The 16,910-nt window shown below is 39.8% G+C and overlaps 1 protein-coding gene across 4 annotated transcripts in view; it reads right to left on the bottom strand.

The window, feature by feature from the left end:
• The window catches only part of LOC132829114 (PWWP domain-containing DNA repair factor 3A-like), a 63,264-nt gene that overhangs the window by 11,183 nt on the left and 35,171 nt on the right, over window positions 1–16,910 (bottom strand). For 2 of the 4 annotated variants that reach the window (XM_060846433.1, XM_060846434.1), the window contains exons 6-11: window positions 11,529–11,666; window positions 6,440–6,510; window positions 6,051–6,136; window positions 5,032–5,092; window positions 3,485–3,560; window positions 2,361–2,411 (exon numbers count right to left, since the gene is read on the bottom strand). In XM_060846433.1, the coding sequence (XP_060702416.1) occupies window positions 2,361–2,411; window positions 3,485–3,560; window positions 5,032–5,092; window positions 6,051–6,136; window positions 6,440–6,510; window positions 11,529–11,666 (483 nt within the window). The remainder of the gene's footprint in view (window positions 1–2,360; window positions 2,412–3,484; window positions 3,561–5,031; window positions 5,093–6,050; window positions 6,137–6,439; window positions 6,511–11,528; window positions 11,667–16,910) is intronic. The other 2 variants (XM_060846436.1, XM_060846437.1) reach the window with 2 other exon arrangements.

Here is a 16,910-nt window from a genome sequence, read left to right as displayed (position 1 = left end):
TAAGTCCTATTGTATTTGGTCATGGCTATATTAATACCTAAAGAGACGGATGGTACTGAACACATCATAAACATTCCAATTTCTGATCTTACGGAAGATGCAAGTTCATTGATGAACTAATTGAAGGTGATCTGTTTTGGATATACTATTGGAGCAAGTAGGTGGTGAACATGGGTCTCTGTTTTAGAGGTGGGTTTGGTATGACTCCAACCAGTGGGGAGATTCTCCTGAATTCCAATGAGGCCAACTCCGTTTATTTCCTTAATGCCACACTCCAGGAATGCCACCTTGATGTTAAGGCAGTCCCTCTCACTTCACGTTGATTTGAGGCTTTTGGTCAAGGTTTGCATCACAGCTGCAATTAAATCAGATTGAGTGGGCTCAGCATGAGAGGAACCCAAACCAAGCATGCGAACAAGTTATTAACAAGAAAATGCCACTCGATTGCGCTGTTGATACTACCTTCCGTCACTTTTATAAATCATTAAAATGTAGGCAGATAGGGTGGCAATTGACAGAATTGGATTTGTCCTGCATTGTACAGACAGGACATACTTGAGTAAGTGTCTATGTTGCCATGTAGATGCCAGGGTTGTTTGTAGCTGTATTGAAATAGCTTGGCTCAAGGTGTAGCTATGTCTGGAGCAAAAACCTTCAATACTATTGCTGGAATATTGTCAGTGTCTGCAGCCTTTGTGACTTCAACTATTTCTTGATATCATTTGGCTGAAGGCTGGCAAATGATGCTGAGACCTCTGGAGAAAGTAGTGGCTCATTGGCTACATGGACTTCTGGATGAGGTTGCTTCGAAAATACTATAGCCTGATCTTTTGCATGATATGTGAACACTCTTTTTGTTGAAGTTAGGGTCATTTGTGGGGCCTCTTTTCCAGGGAATTGTTTAATTGTCCACCCAGCATTTATAATTTTATATAGCAAGACCACAGAGTTTAGATCTGATTTGCTGATTGTTGGACTACCTAGGTCTATTGCAGTTTGCTGACTCTGTTTGTCATCCTGTGTTATGGTTTTACCAGGCTAATACTTAAATGAATTAAAATACCACCACTGCAAGATGATTAAGGATTGTTGAAAACATTTCTGAATATCCAATGATCAAAAAATCAGACATTAAGATGGATTCTCAGACATCATTATACTGGATTCAACTTTATCATAAGTGATCCGCTGGAAGGTTATATAATCAAATACAATTTGTCCTGCAAAGCAGAACTCCAATCAGCAAAGTTTTGGAAATGTTCAGTCTCAAAAATATTTGTGCTCTTTTTGTATTAATCTACCATTCTCATTTTCAAAATAAATACTTTAATTGCTTGATCAAAATGTTAAAATATTTTACTTTAATTATAAAATTTGCCTGTCTTAGAAGGTGGATTTAGTGAGGACATAATTGTACCAAATACAAATGATGGATGTACTTCCATCAGGGGGCACTCTACAACCAAGAAACAAAACTCAGGTCTTTTGTGGGGTGTGGGGCAATTATTCAATGCTTTCCTGGCTGGTTTCTCAACTTCCACTCCCTTGCAAACTTACAGTCATACAAAACTCTACTGTCCATATCCTAACAGACTCCAAAACCTATTCACCTAACACATCCTGTTTCCCAAGTTTTCAAATTCTTCTCATGCATCCCATCAGAATGGTCTCACTGCTCCTGAAACCTTCTCCAGTCCCACAACCCTCTGCAGTGTTCACCTAGATTCTGGCCCTTTGTCTATTTCTTTACCCAGTCATTGGTGGCCATGTCCTCATCTGTCTGGAACTTTATTCGGAATCCTCCCTTTTCTTCTTTCAGAGGTTCCTTAAACTCCTTTTCTTTTTTCAAATCTGCCCTCATATCTCTACCTTTAAGCAGGAATCAAATCTTCTTAAATGCTGTGAAGCACCTTGAGATGTTTTTCTACTAAAGACATGTTGTAAATAAAAGTTAGATTTTCCTTTCTTCTCAACAATGCTCCAGTTAATTGCAGAATCTGATCACTGACCTGGCGCACAGCAGCTAACTTAGCAGAAACATTTGGATTATAACTGATATTTTCTTGTCTGCCTGAGCAGGAATGGTGATCTTATGTGTGTCTCGCTTGGAAAAGAAAATTCTCTGAACATTCCATACTTAAAGCAAAAGTACACCAAAAACAAAATACCTTAGCTTGTTTTGGGACATTAATTCTTTATTAGTATCAAGCAAAAACAAAAACGCCTTCCTTTCTGGAACTTCAGTTCAACTCAGTTCATTTAGCAGTAGAATGTTAAACTCAAATTTCGATCAGCTAAAACAATGCATTCAAAAATAATAGCAAATAGAAAATGATAATCTTAAAATCAACACTACTTACTAAGTTCAGCTGTACAATACTCAACAAAGGAGCCAGTGAAGGATCCACAGCCTGTCAAGATATTTCAATACAGTTAGTTAAAAAGACAAATTTTATACAGATATATCAAGTAATTTAAATGAGCAAATTATCACAGAACTTCGAAAAATGTTTCTAGTGATGTGTGTTTTTTTTATTGATCCTGAGGGGATCAGTTACAGACAGGAGTGCCGTGTTGCTGTGGACACAGTAGAAGATTTTTTCATTTTCTCCTGTAATGATTTGCAAGTGCAAAAGCAGTTTCAAGATGATTACTTGCATATTTGCAGAATATAGACTAAAAGTGTGCTCCATATTGTGGAAAACTATGATAAACAAGCACAGGTTATGTTTGCAAGGTTTGGAAAAGGGGAGTCACACAGTTGGTCCTTTTTCCTAAAAGCTGTTCCTTTTCTCAAGGATACTGTGTCCTTGATTTTTTCCTCCAGAGGGGTCATAACCTAGGCCGGGGTCCGATCAGACTGGTTTAGTACAGAGATGAAAAGGATTTTGAGGAGCCTTTTGTTTATGTGTAAACAGATGAGACTTCAGGCCAAAGCAGTCATGTTTTAGAAATGACCTATAGAATGAAAGGGGAGTGGTCAGCTCTCTAGCTGAACAGTTCAGCCAAGAACTAGTTGGGGGTTCAACAGTGATCTGTGTGGAATCTCTCTCCTTCTGCCCTTCTAACTTCAATCTGTAAGCATCTGTTCCATTTTTTTATACTGCTTTTCAAGAGGGTTTGCTTATTGGGACTGTTGTGTATATTCGGAACAGCATAATTAAGTCTAGTTTGGACAGACTGAGTTCTGTAGAGGTTCTTTATTCTGTTCCTTGTGTTTCATTATGTAATTTTGCAAATAAATTTTTGTCTGTTTTAAAACCTGGTAGTCAACCTCGCTAACTTAATCTGGGTAATTTTCACTGTATACTTACCAAAACAAATTGCAAATTTATGGTCTGGGCTGCCTGCTTAATCATGTTTTGGGTGGTCTGGCCTAGTCCATAACAGGGGGCAAGTTAATAAAGCAACAGCAATATTGGAAAAAGTTTGTTTTAAAATGCCTTGTGCTCTTTTCAAAATGATTTAACTTGATAGAACTTGCCTCTTCTGATTCGATAATCATCAATTAGAGCCACACACCAATCAACAGAAGTCTTGTAAATATACCGTGCTGCAGCCTGCATAATAAAGGATTGAACAATTGTAAGGATCTTCTAAATATTAAGATCAAAGATTGACAGATTTCTAAATCGAGTAGATGTCCGTTTAATAGATTATAATAGCACATTAAGAGCTTGTGCTTTGAAATTTCATTGTTAGAGAAATTGTTAGCACTCCCAGATTTAATATCTACTCAACATGGTTATAGAAATTAAACAGAAAAAAAGAGGCAGCTGAGTGGTCTACAATACTTTTGCTTCCGTCCTTATATTTTTCTATTCAGCCTAGCAACAAAGATAAAAATCATGTTATCCACCAATTTGTTAAACTGTTTGTCTGAGAACCATACATCTCAACAGGGATGCATGTCAACAAAACTTGGCACACAGATAAAGGTAAAGCCCAAGATAGAACTGATTAATTTTGCTGAAGGTATGGTTGCAGATTGTGCATTCTTGAAAGGATCCGTTATAATTAGGAGATTGCTTGAATTGACCGTGTTGTAAAAATTGTGTTGTGGGTTATTTGATTTAAACACTTGATTGTTTTGGAATGTTGCGGATGGTCTCAAATGGTATGGTGGCAGTTGTTACAGATACCAGAATCTGAGCAGAACTCGTAAGTTTATTGGAAAAAGATTGGCTTGAAGTCACATCCGCACGATGGAAACTATTAATTAAAAAATATAGAATTTTTTCAGCTTAATGGTCACAGTGCATTAAAAGATAGTGTCACTAAGAGCTGCGAATTTATAAAAATGTTGTGGTGACACACTGTGGTGAAAATGTATGCTTCACTCAGTGCCTTCTTCTATTTTTAGAATTGTTCTTCAGGACCCATTTAATTTTCTATTAAATACTGTAACTGACTGTTCTTCAGTAGCTGTTTATATTCTAATGTCCCTTTGTATGAAAATAAAACTGACTCCAACTTGTTCTTGATGATTTATGGCCACATCAAATTCACTGATTAATGCAAATTATACATGTTCAACGTGATCCAAATCTGTGAAAACTAATTGTACCCCAAGACATAAAAAAGTTTGTGACGGCTGCACCATTATCTTTCATTCAATGATTGTAGTTTGTAAATTTGGAATATGATGCCTTAAGTCCAGAATCCCAGAAGCTGCTGACTCATGTTGGGACAAACTCATGAACACTGGCCAATTTCATGTGAATTCAAGTGAGCATACTGGAGGGATCGTACTGCTGAACACAATTCTGCTTACTCTTCTGCCAAAGCATGTGTGCTAATGCAGCTATGAAATAACAGAATGTTTTGTTCTATTCATACCTTCTTACCATTCCCCAAATAAAAAGAATGAGGGATTATATTGTAACTGTTAACTTTATACCACCAGCTATCACAACATAGAGATCACGATCATGGCAATTAAGTTATCCATCAGGGTAGCTTTAAACAGCAGTTTTAAACCTTGCTTCAATTAATCTATATGGCTGTGAAAAAACAGATTTGTAAACTTACTGTTAACTGATGACGGTTTTCACAATCAAATGGTTTCAGGGTCCTTACAGACACTGTAAAGCTACAGTATTCAAAAACAAGTATGATTGGTTAATGTATTGAAACATTACAGGGTATTCATCACCATGTTAGGTTTAAAAGGGAATATGCTGAAATGCATGCTACTTAGAATCATAGCGATGTACAACACTGAAACAGACCCTTCCGTCAACTCGTCCATGTCGACCCGGTATCCCAATCTAATCGAGTCCCACCTATCATCACCCGGCCCATATCCCTCCAAATCCTTCCTATTCATATACCCATCCAGATGCCTTTCAAATGTTGCAATTGTACTAGCCCCCACTTCCTCTAGCAGCTTATTCCACACATGTACCACTCTCTCACTCTAAACCTATGCCCTCTAGTTCTGGACTCTCCCATTCCAGGGAAGAGACTTGGTCTATTTACCCTATCCATACCTGTTATGATTGTATAGACCTCTATAAGGTCACCCCTCAGCCTCCGATGCTCTATGATAATTCACAAAAGATCTCTTTGGCATGGGAAATAACTAAGAGATTTTAACCTGGAATTAATAGTAGCTAAATGAATCTTTTTAAATGGTATACACAGCATATATTATGTTTGATTCAGATACATCGAAGCAGTCGTCTAGTTTTCTCAGTGTTGCACCAGCAGGGAAAGACAATGCAATGTGTACACATGATCTCTACTTGGGATGGCACCATAGGATGCCCCATATCAACACAAAGTCAAAGTCTAAGTCAATGTTGGGGAAAGAGTAGGTTGCAGTGTGGTAGATATTAAATAAAAGGTTGGACAGTCACAACAAAGTCATACAAAACTGCAAGGATTAATGCAAAGTACATCAATAAAAACAAAAATTGAGTTATGAATTTAATGCTCAATCCCATTAAAAAGGTGTGGCACACTGTTTAAACAGAAATATCTGAGCTATTGAAACCTACTACAATGAAGTTATTTAACAAAAACTGTTTGAAAGGAGTCTCACTTACCCTTTCTTGTTCTTTTCTACATCTATTATATTTTCATCGACAAACAGTATGCTGGCCTTTTTGATCCTGGGCTTTACACTTCTTACCTGTTGAAAGCAGGGATGCATACTAATAAATGTTGATATATCCAAACTTCACTGGCAAAACTGCACTGTTCTATCTCTTGACCAAAATGTATCCCTAAGTTACACAATGTTTGTCCAGTCATTATCACATTGCTATTTATTGGAACTTGCTATGTGCAAACTGACTTCTTAAGTGCAACCTCAAGTACTGAAATTGGTTGTAAAGCATTTTGGGATGAGTTCGTGAAACATGACATAAATACAAGTTCAAATTTACAAAATTAAGTAAATATAACTTGTTCTTCTGTCCCCTTTCTCACTTACCACTGCTGGCCAATATGGGTACTTCTGGAATTTACACCAAACTAGCATCCCTTCAGTTACTGACCATTGCTCTGCAAAAATAAAACAAATAACAAAATCTAGTTACTCCTGATAACTGGCAGTACAATTCAATTTTTCATTTCACAACAGCTTTTCAATTAACTTTTTAAACAAATAAAGCTTTTTAATTCAGGTTTGATTTTTCTTTCAAATCTCAAGGCAGATTGGAAATATTCTGAATCAAAATGTTGGTATGCTTTGCCAAAATAATTTTAATAGGCCATTCTTCAATAAATGAGTCTTAAAAAATTGTTAGTGGATGAATGGATAGGAGGGCCACACAGCTGAACTGATCTCATCTGATTTTATGTAAGTTATTAATAATAATCAAGAAAATGGCAATTCAAATGCACTGACATATAAAGTTCTTGTTAAAAACTAATTTTCTATTTTTTTTAAAAAAAAGATTGCACCCTCATGGGTGAGTTGGAGAAAGAAGAAAAATAAAGATCAGGACTGGAAAAAATTCAGGTTACAACAGTCAAAACAAACTTGTTTTACCAAATGGTTTAACTTGACCAAGAGAAGAAATGATTCTTCTGTAGCACTTCACATTCTATTCTTTTGTTCTTGGAACAATATTAAAGCCTTGTGCAAGATAATGCAATTATGTAAGACAATATAAAGACAAAGAATATAAAGACTATCTCAACTGTGGCAAGTAACTCACCTCCTGACTTCAAGCCTCTTTACATATGAGGCACAAATCAGGAGTGAGACTCTCATTCTTCTTAGGAATGTAGTTCCTGCAATGTTCAAAAGGCCAACACGACATAGGGTAAAGCAGCTTGAATGATTGGTACTGCATCTACCAACTTCCTCCACCATCAATGCATAGTGGCAACTGTGTACAGTACAACCTCAATTATCCAAACATTGATTATCTGAAAAAAAATCAAGGTCCCTGTGTTATTCGAATATCCGAGCAAAATACTCTGTCCTTGTTGTTCAGATAATCGAGGTTGCCCTGTATACCACCTACAAGATGTATCACAGCAACTCTGCAAGACTTCTTCAGCAGCATCTTTCAAATCCATGACCTCTGCCACAGAAAAGGTCATGAGAAACACAGTATCAGGAATACAACCTCTTGCAATTTTCCCTCCAAGCCACACACTTTGGACTTGGAACTGCACCATTTCTTAACTGTCACTGGACAAGATCCTGGAACTGATTTCCCAGCAGCTTTGTGGGTATACATATTCAACAAGGCAGATCTCCAGTTTGTCAAAAGTAATCATGGATGGATGACATACCCAGATCCCAGTACTAATACCATACCCAGAATAATGAAAAAAAACTTAGTTGATATTATAAGACTATACTTTTGAATTATAAATTTTGGTGAAGGAATTAATCATTTTGAGAAATCTAATATCTATTAGCAATCCTTCCACTGTATTACAGGGTTAACAAAGCATTTGATCAGTTAGAAAAGCAAATCTAGTTTACTATCGATATCTCACCAAAGTGCTCGGAAATTGAAATAGATTGGATAAAGAAAGAAGAATGTAACCCATTTCCACTCTCAGTTGCTTGCGAAAAAGGTCTTCATCACCAAGACCACTTCATAGTTTTTAGAAAAAAAACGTTAAAATTCAAACAACTAACTGGGACCATAATTTTTCTGTAGATTAGGTTAGATTACTTAGTGTGGAAACAGGCCCTTCGGCCCAACAAGTCCACACCAACCCGCCGAAGCTAAACCCAACCATACCCCTACATTTGCCCCTTACCTAACACGATAAGCAATTTAGCATGGCCAATTCACCTGACCTGCACATCTTTGGACTGTGGGAGGAAACCAGAGCACCTGGAGAAAACCCATGCAGACACGGGGAGAATGTGCAAACTCCACACGGTCAGTCGCGTGAGGCGGGAATTGAACCCGGGTCTCTGGTGCTGTGAGGCAGCAGTGCTAACCACTGTGCCGCCGTGCCGCCCATACTTAGTGTGGAAACAGGCCCTTTGGCCCAACAAGTCCACACCAACCTGCCGAAGCGCAACCCACCCAGACCCATTCCCCTACATTTACCCCTTCACCTAACACTACGGGCAATGTTAGCATGGCCAATTCACCTAACCTGCACATTTTTTTGCATTGTAGAAGGAAACCTGAGCACCTGGAGGAAACCCACGCAGACACTGGGAGAATGTGCAAACTCCACACAGAGTCATCTGAGGCGGGAATTGAACCCGGGTCTCTGGCGCTGTGTGGCAGCAGTGCTAACCACTGTGCAACCATGCCACCGCCCACTTTTCTGTATTTTTCTCATTTTTGGTTTGGAATTGCAAGCTGAAGTTGAGAGTTAAACTTTAGACTTTGAGAAGCAGTATGTTGTGAAAAAATGGGAAGAACAAAAACTGATATATGTTTGTGGGAACTGGGCTGCAAAGTAATTGCAAGTTGATTATTGGGTTTTAAAAACACTGCAAACGTTTCAGCACGTGAGATGCATGATGCACAAGAACTTGCAGCTGTTCAACATGTTAAAAGGATCAGTTAAAAGGAAGGTCAGCCAATCAAACAACAAGAATATTAAAACAAAAAGAGAAACTGTCGTTTGAAAAGGTACATACTGGGTTTTAATCAGAAAACAGTCTGACTGTAAAAGCTGCTGGATGGAGTTTTAGTTGCTGTCTAATTATCCTCCAATTACCGAACTATTGAAAAGTTTGTGAAAAGAACCCCAGTCTGAAAGACTCAAGCAAAAATCTTCAGCAGCCTGCAGAAGTTGTTTATATCAATGTCAGAATTCAACAAGATATACAGTCCCTAGTGTCTGTGAGCAACTAATTTCCAAGGATTGTAAGAACATTTAGCAACCATTGCTCAAAACGCCTAAAGTTAACTGGCCAACTTCAACTCATTTTTTCCCCCAATTTCTGTCTTGTGTCTGTGGTGAGAGGCTGTAGTTAAGATTAAAGAAGATTGGGTGTAAATCATAAACATTAATTAGATTACATTGTTACCTTGTCAGTTAGCTTTGCTCAACTTAAGTTAATTATTAATAATAAATTGAAAATATATGTTTAAGCTACAAGATGGGTGTTTTTACCTAATAAAAGTTCAGACAATGACGGCAGATGCTGGAAACCAGAGTCTAGATTAGAGTGGTGCTGGAAAAGCACAGCAGTTCAGGCAACATCCAAAGAGCAGGCAAATCGATGTTTCCAGCAAAAGCCCTTCATTTCCTGATGAAGGGCTTTTACCCGAAACGTCAATTTTACTACTCCTCGATGCTGACTGAACTGCTGTGCTTTCCCAGCACCACTCTAATCTAGACTCTGAACTTTTATTCACAAAGTCTTGTTAGGAACAACTGGGCAATTGAGGGCCAATGAATATTTTAATTTCATTGTGTTGCAACCCACTGTTAGCAAGTCTGATTTGGTCTGGCTTGCTATCTCTGTGCTATAACAAATGAAAAATGCTTAAAAGACTGGTGTAAATGTCTCATTTCTGATCAGTACTGGCATATTTTAAACAGGAAGCTTTGATTAGTACAATGTTGTTTTATTTATTTTCTAGAAGAAGTATTCTTAATATGTTGGAGCTAACCCAGCTAAGAAAATTATTAAAAATACATTCCCATAAATTTCTTAGAACACACATGACATTTTAAAAGTCCTGTAAAGCTACATTTATTTGGTTTAGTGCTGCTAGCTGTTAATGTGAGTTTTGCTTAACTGCTTACAAGGTAAATAGGTTGATATATTCAAGACTAGTGATCAGGAAATCAATTCTTTTCTAAACTGAATTTTCTTGATCACAAATCTTCGAAAAGCTGGCAAGTTTTATTTGGTATTGTTAATGAGTGCATAAGATCCAGAAGGGAAGCCAGCTGTAATGGTGAATGCAAAAATAGCTGCTTTATACACTGAAGAAAAAAAACACGTGTTTTAAGAACCTGAAGACAGATTAGAATATGTTTTACCCACCAATAACCAAATTTACTCTTGACCAGTGAAGATACAATATATTATTGAATAGTTATTTAATTCTACTAATCTATGAATATCTAGAAACAGTACTGCAACAGTTGCACCCACCAAAGTTGTACACAAACTTCACATCTCCACTGTCATCTATTACCCAATTTCCTTTGCTGTCAACAATGTCCAAAGTATGGAACACACTGGTTCTCTACTTTTGCTCCTGAACAGAGACCAATGGAATACATTTACAGCGACAAGGAGAGCACAATGTCCAGGGGACATAGTCGCAAGTCTTGGTCTAAAATCGCACTTCTTAAAGTAACTAAGCCAAACTTTCACCCACTGGACACAAACATTAGGGGATGATCTGACTTGAACTTTGGTAATGAATCGATAGGGCACAAAGAAAAACACATTTTGTCAAGTCAAAGAGACAACTCCATCAGTACCAAGCTATCCAGGACAGAAGTTACTAAGTATTTCTTTCTATAAAAGATGGTGATAGTGTGAAACTTTCTCCTGTAAAAGATGATAAATCAATTAATAATTTTAAATTCAAACTGAGATTTTTGCTACCAGGGTATTCAGGAATATGGAATCATACCACGAGAGGAGTCAAGACAGCGATCTGCAGTAATTTTGTAGAATGTTGGAACAGGCATAATTGTTTACTTCTACTATTGTACTCTCAGTTTAATGCAAACTGAAGAGCATTATATCACAGTGAAGTCTCTATCACTTCTTTCAGTAAAGGGCTGCTGCTGCTGCAAAAGAAGGTGGAATCTACGGTGCTGGCAGCCTCAGGTTGTGTTGCATAATCACTGCTTGGAGTTGTTTCACTACATATGGAAAGGACATAAAACATCACATTTAAAAAGCTTTAGACTGGCAATATCCATTAAGAGACACCACCATTTCACATAAAAAGGGTTAAGATTCAGCAGTTTTAACTGTACATAGGTCAATTCTGTTTAAACAGCTCTGCATGCAACACTGACAGATCTTGGAAAAAAGGTAGGATGACTAGACATCAGAGGAGAAATTATATATCATAAATGTGGACTAGAAGATTAGAAATTAAGGGTCTCACCTTGGTGCAGTAGTATACTTGGAAGGTTTTCATCTTCATCGTCATTCTCTTCATCCTCCTCCCCATTATCTGTGCGCTTGCTTGTTGAAAGGGAGTCTACTGAACTGAACTCTACTGACAAAGAGGATGAGTGTAATCCTGCATAAGTACAGATATTTACATCACCAGTGATGGACCACAGGTTCAAAAGAAAAGGCTTTCAGGCCATCAAGCCTGGCCTCTTATTTGAACTTTAATACAATTACACTGGTCTAGCTGGTTCTACTGGAAAGCACATTCTGCATTTGAGCAAAACTTCAGAGTATTCATGGACAGATATTTAATCATGGACATACGTATACCAGTTGGGATTATTTTTCTGTCAACATCAAGGTAGACTTGGAGTTGGCAGTGAGTCTGAGACAAATAATGAGAGCGGAGGGCTAGAACAAAAAGAGTGATCATCTCTAGTTTGTTACCCGTGCCACATGATAGCGAGTCCAGGAATAGGGAGAGATATCAGCTGAACACGTGGCTGCAAGGATGGTGCAGGAGGGAGGGTTTCAGGTACTTGGATAATTGGTGCTCATTCTGGGGAAGGTGGGACCTGTACAAACAGGACAGTCTTCACTTGAACCAGAGGGGTACTAATATCCCGGGTGGGAAATTTGCTGATGCTATTCAGGTGGGTTTAAACTAGCTCAGCAGGGGGATGGGAACCTTAGGTGTAGTTGCAGTGCACAGGAGGATGAGAGTAGGGAGGACAGGGAACAGGATTTCAGGGTAACAGGAATGTGCTGGCAGACAGCAAGCTGGTTTGAAGTGTGTCTACTTCAATGCCAGAAGTATCCGAAATAAGGTAGGTGAGCTTGCAGCATGGATAGGTACCTGGGACTTCGATGTTGTGGCCATTTCGGAGGCATGGATTGAACAGGATGAGGAATAGATGTTCAGGTTCCAGGGTTTAGATCTTTCATTAAGGAGAGGCAAGTTGGTAAATGGTGGGGGGCGGGGGGGGGGGAAGGATGTGGACTTGTTAGTCAAGGATAGTATAACGATGGCTGAAAGAACTTTTGACGAGGACTTGTCTACTGAAGTAGTGTGGGCTGAAGTTCGAAACAGGAGAGGAGAGGTCACACTGCTTGGAGTTTCTTTTATAGGCCTCTGCGGAGTTTCAGGGAGGTGGAAGAGAGGATTGACAAAATCATTTTGGGCAGGAGTGAAAGGAACTGGGTGGTCATAATGGGGGACTTTAACTTCTCCAACATTGACTGGAAATGCTATAACTCTGGTATGTTGGATGTGTACAGGAGGGTTTCCTGACAGTATGTCGAAGGGCCGACAAGAGGGGAGGCCACTCTGGATCTGGTGTTTGGTAATGAACCAGGCCAGGTGTTTGATGTAGTTGGAGATGAGCACTTCGGTGAGGGAGAGCGAGAGAGCGAGAGAGAGCACGCGAGAACGAGAGAGCGAGAGAGAGCGCGCGAGAACGAGAGAGCGCGCGAGAGCGAGAGCGTGCGCGCGAGAGAGAGAGAGAGACCATAACTCAGTTATGTTTAGTTTAGCGATGGAAAGGGATAGGTACATGCCACAGGTCAAAAGTTATCGATGGGGCAAAAACAATTATAACGTGATTAAGATGCACAGAAGTGGGTAGCAAAATGCAGACAATAGAAATGTGGAGCTGGTGTAAGGAACAGATATTGTGTGTCCTTGATAGGCATGTCCCTGTCATGCAGGGAGGAAGTGATAAGGTAAGGGAACCGTGGTTTACTACAAAACTTGCATCTCATGTTAAGTGGAAGAAGGAAGCTTGTGTTGATGAGAAGAGTGTTCAGATGAGGCGATGGAGAGTTACAAACCAGCTATGAAGAATTTTAAAGAGAGAGTAAAGATGAGCAAAGAAAGAACATGAGCAGTCTTCAGCAGGTAGAATAAAGGAGAACCCTAAAGCTTTCTATAGGTATGTGAGGAATAAAAGGGTGACTAGGGTAGGTATAGGGCCAAAGACAAAAGTGGGAAGTTGAGTATGGACCCTGTGGAGATTGGAGAGGTGCTAAGTGAACATTTCTCATCAGTTTTCACTCAGGAAAAGGAGCATATTGTAGAGGAGAAGAAGGTGATACGAGATATTAAACTAGAAAAGATCGAGGTTAGTTACAAACAGGTGTTATCAATTCTAGAAGGAGTGAAAGTAGACAAGTCCACTGGGCCTGATGGGATTTATCAGATGATTCTCTGGGAAGCTAGGAGATAGCAGAGCCTTTGGCTTTGATATTTGAGTCATCATTGTCTACAGGTTCAGTACCAAAGGACTGGAGGATTGCAAATGTTATGCCCTTGTTCAAGAAGGGCAATAGAGATAACCCAGGTAATTATGGATCAGTGAGCCTTATTTCTGTTGTAGGAAAGGTTTTGGAAAGGATTATAAGATTTATAATCATCCAGCAAGCAACAATTTGATTCCAGATAGTCAACATGGTTTCATCAAGGGTAGGTCGTGCCTCACAAACCTGAGTGTTTTGAGAAGGTGACCAAGCATGTAGATGAGGGTAGGGCAATTGACATGGTATACATGGACTTCAGTAAAGCCTTTGATAAGGTTCCACATGGTAGGCTGTTGGAGAAAATGCATAGGCGTGGGATTGAGGGTGATTTAGCAGTTTGGATTAGAAACTAGCTTTCTGAAAGAAGACAGAGTGATGGTTGATGGAAAATATTCAGCCTGGAGTCTGGTTACCAGTGGCGTGCCACAAGGATCAGTTTTGGGACCACTGCTGTTTGTCATTTTTATAAATGACAAAGACGCAGGCATAGGTGGATGGATCAGTAAATTGCAGATGACACTCAAGTCGGTGGAGTAGTGCACAGTTTTGAAGAATGTAGCAGGTTGCAGGGGGACTTGGATAAACTGCAGAATTGGGCTGAGAGATGGCAAATGGAGTTCAATGCAGCTCAGTGTGAGGTGATGCACTTTGGGAAGTATAACAGGAAGGTAGAGTACTAGGTCAATGGAAAAATTCTTGGTAGTTTGGATGTGCAGAGGGATCTTGGAGTCCATGTACATGATCCCTGAAAGATGCCACCTAGGTTGATAGTGTTAAGGCGGCATATGGTGTGTTAGGTTTCATTGGTAGAAGGATTGAGTTCCGGAGCCGCAATATCATGCTGCAACTATACAAAACGATAGTGCGGCCACACTTGGAATATTGTGTACAGTTCTGGTCGCCATATTTCAGGAAGGATGGAGAAGCACTGGAAAAGGTGCAGAGAAGATTTACCAGGATGTTGCCTGGTCTGGAGGGAAGGTCTTATGAGGAAAGGCTGAGACACTTGCGTATGTTCTCAGTGGAAAGAAGAAAGCTAAGAGGGGATTTGATAGAGACATACAAGATGATCAGAGGATTAGATAGGGTAGACAATGAAAGTCCTTTTTCCTAGGATGATGAAATCAGCTTGTACGAGGGGGCATAACTACAAAGTGAGGGGTGATAGATTTAAGACAGATGTCAGAGGCAGGTTTTTTTACTCAGAGTGGTAAGGGCATGGAATACCCTACCTGCCAATGTAGTTAACTCAGCCACATTAGGGAGACTTAAACAATCCTTGGAAAAGCACATGGATGATGATGGGATAGCGTAGGGGGACGAGATGAGAATAGTTCACAGGTCGGCGCAACATCGAGGTCCGAAGGGCCTGTTCTGCGCTGTATTGTTCTATGTTCTAAATGGTTGATGATGGGATCTATGTTTGTAGGGCATGGTAAATAAACAAGCAGATAATACAAACTTCATATCAAAATGAAAGATTACTTTCTGAACAGCACTGCCATATTTCTAATTCAAATTTACAAAATGATTATACAGAAGGGGCAGTTTCAAATAACTGCACAAATTTCTCCTGGTGCTGATTGCAAAAGCAGAAGTTGTTTTGCTGGCCTTTGAGAACGATTAGTTAAATTTCCAGTCTCCAGAACACTTTTGATGTACCTACAAGCTGGACAATGAGCTTGGGACAGCACGAGGCCTGACATGAATCCCAGTTAAATGGCAAAAATGGAGCCTATAAACTGGGGAGAGGAGACCTGAAAATAGGAGTCGACGAGGTTGAGGTCAGAAAATAGCATCATGGCACCAACACGGACTTGAAGCCCAGCAAGTTCCAGTCTAGCTAGTTTTTACAGCACAAATATTTCGGATTAATGTTAATAGGGAAAAATGGCATGTAAATTAGAAGCAATGGCATAAAAGTTCCAATATATTTAAATCAACATGTTCAGTACAGAAACAGGTCACCTGACTCACCATATTTTCATTCACAAGCTGCCTTTGCCTATGAATTCTAGTTAGAGCCATAGAGGTGTATGGCATGGAAAGAGTCCCTTCGGTCCAAACCGTCCATGCTGAAAAGATATCCCAAACCAATCTAGTCCCACCTGCCAGCACCCGGTCCATATCCCTCCAAACCCTTCCTATTCATATACCCATCCAAATGCCTCTGAAATGTTGCAATTGTACCAGCCTCCACCACTTCCTCTGGCAGCTCATTCCATACATGTACGACCCTCTGCGTGAAACAGTTGCCCCGTAGGTCTCTTTTATATCTTTCCCCTCTCACCCTAAACCTATGCCCTCTAGTTCTGAACTCCCCCACCCCAGGGAAAGGACTTTGCCTATTTACCCTATCCATGCCCCTCATAATTTTGTAAATCTCTATAAGGTCGCCCCTCAGCCTCCGACACTCCAGGGAAAACAGCCCCAGCCTGTTAAGCCTCTCCCTACAGCTCAAATCCTCCAATCCTGGCAACATCCTTGTAAATCTTTTCTGAACCCTTTCAAGTTTCACAACATCTTTCCAATAGGAAGGAGACCAGAATTGCACACAATATTCCAACAGTGGCCTAACCAATGTCCTGCACAGCCGCAACATGACCTCCCAACTCCTGTACTTCATACTGTGACCAACAAAGGAAAGCATACCAAATCCTTATTCACTATCCTATCTACCTGTGACTCCACTTTCAAGGAGCTATGAACCTGCACTCCAATGTCTCTTTGTTCAGCAACACTCTTCGCTGTCTACTACACCTCCAATTTTGGTGTCATCTGCAAACTTACTAACTGTACCTCTTATGCTCGCAATAAGACAGCACCAATCCTTGTGGCACTCCACAGGCCACAGGCCTCCAGTCTGAAAAACAACCCGCCACCACCACCCTCTGTCTTCTACCTTTGAGCCAGTTCTGGATCCCAATGGCTAGTTCTCCCTGTTTTCCATGAAATCTAACCTTGCTAATCAGTTTCCCATGGTGAACCTTGTCGAACGCCTTACTGAAGTCCATATAGATCACATCTACTACTCTGCCCTCATCAATCCTCTTTGTTACTTCTTCAAAAAACTCAA

This window comes from Hemiscyllium ocellatum, chromosome 28, assembly GCF_020745735.1.
Source record: "Hemiscyllium ocellatum isolate sHemOce1 chromosome 28, sHemOce1.pat.X.cur, whole genome shotgun sequence".
In the NCBI taxonomy this organism is placed as follows: Eukaryota; Metazoa; Chordata; class Chondrichthyes; order Orectolobiformes; family Hemiscylliidae; genus Hemiscyllium; species Hemiscyllium ocellatum.
This window is presented reverse-complemented; position numbering and strand designations above follow the sequence as displayed.